The sequence below is a fragment of the Mesitornis unicolor genome, unplaced genomic scaffold, assembly GCF_000695765.1.
Source record: "Mesitornis unicolor isolate BGI_N332 unplaced genomic scaffold, ASM69576v1 scaffold32282, whole genome shotgun sequence".
Taxonomy (NCBI): domain Eukaryota; kingdom Metazoa; phylum Chordata; class Aves; order Mesitornithiformes; family Mesitornithidae; genus Mesitornis; species Mesitornis unicolor.
Genome location: NW_010167666.1, coordinates 1 through 6,450, shown reverse-complemented (window position 1 = coordinate 6,450; position 6,450 = coordinate 1). Strand labels below are relative to the sequence as shown.

The 6,450-nt window shown below is 55.3% G+C and overlaps 1 protein-coding gene across 1 annotated transcript in view; it reads left to right on the top strand.

Annotated features, from left to right (window-relative positions):
• Positions 1–6,438, top strand: part of BTK (Bruton agammaglobulinemia tyrosine kinase) — a 9,604-nt gene extending 3,166 nt beyond the window's left edge. The window contains exons 6-19 of the mRNA XM_010178774.1: positions 1,387–1,515; positions 1,621–1,688; positions 2,079–2,260; positions 2,588–2,650; positions 2,886–2,940; positions 3,141–3,223; positions 3,332–3,459; positions 3,608–3,682; positions 4,046–4,217; positions 4,460–4,676; positions 5,334–5,398; positions 5,879–5,997; positions 6,091–6,248; positions 6,365–6,438. Of these exons, the coding sequence (XP_010177076.1) occupies positions 1,387–1,515; positions 1,621–1,688; positions 2,079–2,260; positions 2,588–2,650; positions 2,886–2,940; positions 3,141–3,223; positions 3,332–3,459; positions 3,608–3,682; positions 4,046–4,217; positions 4,460–4,676; positions 5,334–5,398; positions 5,879–5,997; positions 6,091–6,248; positions 6,365–6,436 (1,586 nt within the window). The 3' untranslated portion in view covers positions 6,437–6,438. The remainder of the gene's footprint in view (positions 1–1,386; positions 1,516–1,620; positions 1,689–2,078; positions 2,261–2,587; positions 2,651–2,885; positions 2,941–3,140; positions 3,224–3,331; positions 3,460–3,607; positions 3,683–4,045; positions 4,218–4,459; positions 4,677–5,333; positions 5,399–5,878; positions 5,998–6,090; positions 6,249–6,364) is intronic.
• The last annotated feature ends 12 nt before the right edge of the window (positions 6,439–6,450 follow it).

Genomic DNA, 6,450 nt, shown 5'->3' with positions numbered 1-6,450 from the left:
GAACAGCGAGTGCTGATCAGAAACCTCCCATGACGACCGCACTTGTGAGGCCATGCTCCCCCTTGCTGCTCCCTAAGGTCTCTGAGCTGACACAGCCCCTCCTGTCCCGGGGAAGTGGATCCTCACCTCTGTTACCCTCTGACTTCTGCAGCACCACAGCCACCTCGGCTGAGGCTTCTTGCCCTCTCACAAACCTGCTCCAAATTGGCTCAAGCAGACTCAGAAGTTACTAAGGGCAAGAAGATGTGGCCACACAGCTGTACTGGCATACAAGGCGAGGGTAGAGCCCCCGGTGCTTTAGGAAACAGACAAAAAGCCTGCTGGAAGCCAAAGAGCATCTCACCCAGCCCACCACTAAACCACTGTCAGCTGCATGAGAGCTGCCTCCTCAAGCTGAGAGCACGTTGCAGCAGCCCTGCACAGAGGGGCTTGGGAGCTTGCAGTCGGCCAAAATCTGCTGGAGCTGCCTGTATGTGTCTCTTGGTGCATGTGTATCTTCCTGTGGCTTTGTGCTGGTGCGGCGAGATTAGCTGCTTGAATTGACACAGGGAAGTCTGCCTGAGCGAGGCGGAAGCAGAGCAGCTGATAACGGGGAAGTCGGTTATTTAACGAGAGCCTCGCTGCTCTGCCCCTGCAGGCGGCCAGCCCTCTCCCCACTTCCCTGCTATAGGAGAGGGGGTGATGTGGACACTGAAGCCAGCGTAAAATTCACAGGGAAAAGGGGAGAAAAAATCCCTTTTGCTGCCCTGCTCCACCAGACGAGGGGCTCTCTGCACCCCCCAGAGCTGCTGTGGGCCACGCCGTGCTGCAGTGGCACTGAGGCACAGCCAGTTGTCCCTCTGGCTTGGGGAGGAGTATGAGGAAGCTGGTCAGCACCTGCCTGGCAAGGGAGTGGTGTTCCAGAAAGGGAAGTCTCTGAGCAGGCAGGGGATGGTGGCAGTGCCCTGCTGTCCCCATGGACAAGTCAGGCACAGCACTGGCCTTCCTCCCTACTTCTGAAAAAAAAAAGGGTTCAAAAGAGCTGTGAACTGTGGGCTTCAGTAGCCATGGGGATGCTGGAGGTTTCAGCTGGCAGGAGGGCTGGTCATAGCAGCCCATGCATCCAAGCGTGCTCGTATTCCTTTGCAGTACTGCTGAAAAGCTTTTATCAAATTAGAAGGAAAGGTTTGCGCTAGGGGTTTCGTGGCACAGGGTGTGCATAGCCGCAGCACCAAAACATAGGCAATGAGCTGAGGGAAAACAAAACTGCAGGGCCACTGCGTATCAGTAGCACAGCAGAGGGTGAAATGATCGAGCTGATCATCTGCATTCGGGCAGCAGAGAGCTCTCAGCAGCGGGCTGGGGACACAGCCCTGAGTCACGCACATCTCCCTTCCTCTGGCACAGTGATCCGGTACAACAGCGACCTGGTACAGAAGTACCACCCCTGCTTCTGGATCGACGGCCAGTACCTGTGCTGCTCCCAGACAGCCAAGAATGCCATGGGCTGCCAGATCCTGGAGAGCAGGAATGGCAGTAAGACACAGGACACCCTCCCCTTGCCCATCCCCAGTCCCTGGGCACCACCACAGTGCGATGCCAGGGATCTCTACTCATCTTGGTCCCTTTTCTTTTCTGAAGGTCTAAAAGTTGGGCGGTCGCATCGCAAGACAAAGAAGCCTCTTCCCCCCACGCCTGAGGAGGAGCAGGTAGGGGCCAGCATCAGCACATGGGTTTGCTCCAGGTTGTTTCAGGAAAGGTCTACCTGGGAAAAGCCAACACGTTCAAACTGACAGGGCATTGCTCAGAAACGTACAGGCCAAGGCTCTGCTCTGGAGAGGGGTGTCTTGATACAGGGTGGAGGAATCATGGGTTAAGCCAAAAGGTAGAGAGAAAACACCTTTTGTGAGGACGGGTCTCCAAGGAGGAAATGTTGCGATAAAGAGTGCTGGGGGTGGATTTGTCTCCTGGTGGAGATACATGCGGGAGCCGAGATGAACGCTGCCCTGATGTGGCCTGAGCCCACTGCCCTGCCGGGCCTGGGGAGGGGTCTGTTTGGGAAACAGCCGTGTCCCATGCTCTCCCTTGCTCTGGGGAAGATGGCGATGAAGCCCCTGCCTGCCGGGCCGGTTCCCAGCACAGCAGGCGAGATGAAGAAGGTGGTGGCCCTCTACAACTACGTGCCGATGAATGTGCAGGACCTGCAGCTGCAGAAAGGCGAGGAGTACTTCATCCTGGAGGAAAGCCACCTGCCCTGGTGGAAGGCCCGTGACAAGAACGGGTAAGAGCTCCCACTGCCTGCAGCACTCACCCCACAGCAGCGTGCTCTCATGGTGCCAAGGCACTGGTGGGCAAACAAACCCCTTCAGCATTGCGGGGGTTAGGACAGGCTGCCTGCCTGCCTGCCTGCCTGCTCCTGCATGGGATGGCACACGAGGAGGGCAAGGGAGACTGAAGCAGGCTGTGATATCAGCCTGCCCCAAGCATGAACCCAAATGGGTTTGCACCAGGGTTTTTGAACCCATTTCTACTCAGATTTCTGGGACAGGAATTGGCTTTCCCCTTGGCCTCCTCCATCAGCATATGACCAACCCCTTTTCTCCTGCAGGAGGGAAGGATACATCCCCAGCAACTATGTCACTGAAACCAGGAATTCCCTGGAGATCTTTGAGTGAGTAAGAAAAGGCGCAGAGACGTGGCAAGTTGGGCTTTTTACATTCAGTTCTGTTAACCTGTGCAGCCTGCAAGCCCAGTCTGGCTGGGTCGCTCTCCCTCTTGCACACTCTTCAAGAGCCTTCAACCCCATGACAGCCATCCCTGCCCTGCTCCCTGCATCGCCTGTCCAAAGTCAGACCAGGCTGAGGACAGCGGTGGTGATCTCCCTGACGCCTGTATCCCTGTTCCAGGTGGTACTCAAAGAACATCACTCGGAGCCAAGCGGAGCAGCTGCTGAAACAGGAGGTGAGTGCTGACCCCTGAGGCTGGGTCCTGTCTACACACCAGCCCTCTGTGGGTTGCTGTCACATTGTGTCCAGCGTGGGACCAACCCTGGCTTGCACTGGGAGGGCAGTGTTGCTCCAACAGCCCCAGAAACCATATCTACCCCAATGTGACCTCCTCCTGGCATAACCACCCCATCTGCTCTCCTCTTTCTATTTTAGGGTAAGGATGGGGGCTTCATTGTCCGAGACTCCACCAGCAAGACAGGGAAATACACTGTCTCAGTCTATGCCAAGTCCTCTGTGTAAGTGGATCTAAGAACAGCTTGTTCCTACCTCAGAGAGCCCCTCCAGGCACCCCTCACCCTCTGCCTGTCCTCCCCATGCGCTGACCCCACACGCTGTCCCTCCAGAGACCCCCAAGGCATGATCCGCCATTACGTTGTGTGCTGCACCCCCCAGAATCAGTATTACCTGGCAGAAAAGCACCTGTTCAACACCATCCCGGAGCTCATCACGTACCATCAGCACAACTCTGCTGGTCAGTGTCTGGGGACAGAGTGAGGCCAGCAGTAGTTTTACTGACATGACAGATCCTCACCTTCCTGTGCTGAAGGCAGGAGGCTTGTGTCCCCTGCTGGAACATAGCACGTAAGTGTGGTGTGGTAATCTACCTCTTTGTGTTTCAGGGCTCATTTCCAGGCTGAAGTACCCTGTGTCTCAGCACCAGAAAAGTGCTCCTTCCACAGCTGGCCTGGGCTATGGTAAGCTGGCCTGGGCTGCCTCATGGTTCCTTTGTTACAGGGCCCGTCTCTACCAGCAGTAACTTTCTGGGGCTGGGATCCTGGCTGTCCCATAGCAGCTGGGCTCACATCCTTCCCAGGAATCACTTCCCAACACTCACTGGCCCTCTGGTGACAGTACTGACCAAGAGATGCCACAAGCTCCCCATCCTCTGGAAGAACAGGAGAAAATCCACAAAAATCCGATTTAGTGGAGTTTTTGGGATGTTCTTTACAGGCAGCGCATGCTCATGAGCTCTTCTTAGGCTTGCTAGATCAGATGACTGGGAGCACTCTGCAGGGAGGTCACCTGCACCCACATTACATTCGCATTCTCTGTCCTAGGGTCATGGGAGATTGACCCAAAGGATCTGACCTTCCTGAAGGAACTGGGGACGGGGCAGTTTGGTGTGGTGAAGTACGGTAAATGGAGAGGCCAGTACGACGTCGCTATCAAGATGATCAGGGAGGGCTCCATGTCAGAGGATGAGTTCATCGACGAAGCCAAAGTCATGATGTAAGTGGTGAGCAGCCTGCAGCTCAGTGCTGGATGTGCCTTGCCAGGATGGCTGCACTCCTGGGTGGTGTGGAGGGACAGTCTCAGGCAGCCTCACACTCTGCAAAATGCATCTGAGAAACTACTGCCTTTGTGCTGGGGCTAGATCACCCTCCCTTCCCAAATTCTCTCTACTCACTGATGCTTCTTTTGCTGCTTGGCCTTCTAGATGCTCAAAATTGCCCTTCTTGTCCCCAACTCAGGAACCTGTCTCATGAGAAGCTGGTGCAGCTCTATGGGGTCTGCACCAAACAGCGTCCCATCTTCATCATCACCGAGTACATGGCCAACGGCTGCCTCCTGAACTTCCTGAGGGAAACTCGGCGGCGGTTCCAGCCTGCTGAGCTGCTGGAGATGTGCAAGGACGTCTGTGAAGCTATGGAGTACTTGGAATCCAAGCAATTCCTGCACAGAGACCTGGTAGGGCTGTGGCTAAAGGACACATCTCCAGCTGAGCGACAGCCACAGCATGTCCTAGATGGGGTCCAGCTTGTTCATCAACATGAGGAGAGGCAGCTCTGCAGCCTGCTCTGCAGAAAGTCTCTCTAAGCTTCCCTGCCCATCTGAGCACGGACAGGATGCTCTAAAGTCACTGCTCTGCAGTGAGTTAGGAGATTGCAGAAGGGGCAGGAGTAGGTAGCTTTCCAGGGGATGGGAAATGCATCTGTGGCTAGGGCAGGGTTTAAGTTAGGCAGCACAGGCAGCATCACTGGCTCAGACATGAAAAGGGACCTCTCGACCCCCATGCAAAGCTGAGCCTGCAGTTTGTCAGGCCTTGGGCTGGCATTTCCAGCTCGCAGTCCAGATGAGTGGGGTACCTGATCTCTTCCCGGTGCTGCGTTGTTCAGGCAAAATCCTGCCAGGGAAGTCACCTCTCTGTAGATAAACAGGATGCCTGCAGGCCTCTCTTGCTGTCTTTGCTGAGGACTTTGTAGCTTGCCCAAATCCACCTGAGCCTGCAGGACAAAGTGAGGCCAAGTGTTAAGTGGGTGGGGGTGAGATGAAGTTGCAGGTGGTACAGGGGGATGGAGAGGCAGGAGCAGGTAGGAGTGACTGCCTCCATTTCTCCATCCACAGGCTGCTCGCAACTGTTTGGTGAATGACCAAGGAATTGTGAAAGTATCAGATTTTGGCCTTTCCAGGTCTGGTAGATAAATCTGTGTCACCTTCCTGTCCAATCCCCCATCTCCACCTTCAGTCTCTTCTGCACATTGATCTTTATCCCCACCATTCTCCAGCTCTGCTTTTCCTCTCTCTTCTGTCCTTCCCCTTCATCTATGTGGCTCAACCTTCTGCCTCTCTCTGTTCCACCATCCCTTCTTACTTCCCCTGTCCCTTTTCCCCTTCTTTTTTGCTGCTTCTTTCCCCCACCTCTGGTCTCCTGGCTGCAGCTTTCTCTCCACATCCCTTTTTTACTACGTTTCTGTGTCACCCTCTCCCTTCCCCAATCTTGACTCACATATACTTGCTTGCAAAGGGACATTTCTGCTTGTTGAAACCCATGCGCAGTGCAACCTCTGGTCACTCCGAGAACTGTCAATTCCTTTTGGGCTCGGTTGGTTGCACAGAGGAGTGAAATGTGGGATCCAAGACAGGCACCCTGATCTATTTATCTGGTGCAGGTATGTTCTGGATGACGAGTATACAAGCTCCATGGGGTCCAAGTTTCCAGTGCGGTGGTCTCCCCCTGAAGTGCTTCTGTACAGCAAGTTCAGCAGCAAGTCTGACGTCTGGGCTTTTGGTAAGAGCGCGGCATTAATGGCTTGGAGGTCGGGAAGAGAGGGTGCCCCAGCAACACTGTGCTATGAACTGTCCCTGCCATTTCCCGTAACAGGCGTTCTGATGTGGGAAGTTTACTCCCTGGGAAAGATGCCTTACGAGAGGTTTAATAACAGCGAGACAACGGAGCACGTCATCCAGGGCCTTCGCCTCTACCGGCCACAGCAGGCCTCGGAGCGGGTCTACGCCATCATGTACAGCTGCTGGCATGAGGTAAAGCTGCTCTGGCCCTTGGTGATCACCCCCAGCTGCCCTGGAGGGGCTCCTCCTCTGTGGGGGGAGCGATGGGGCAGACAGCAGGCTCCAGCAGCTCCCCCTTCTCCCACCAGAAGGCTGAAGAGCGCCCCACCTTCACCACGCTGCTGGGCGGCATCATGGATGTGATGGACGAGGAGCCCTGACCCTGGGCGGACCC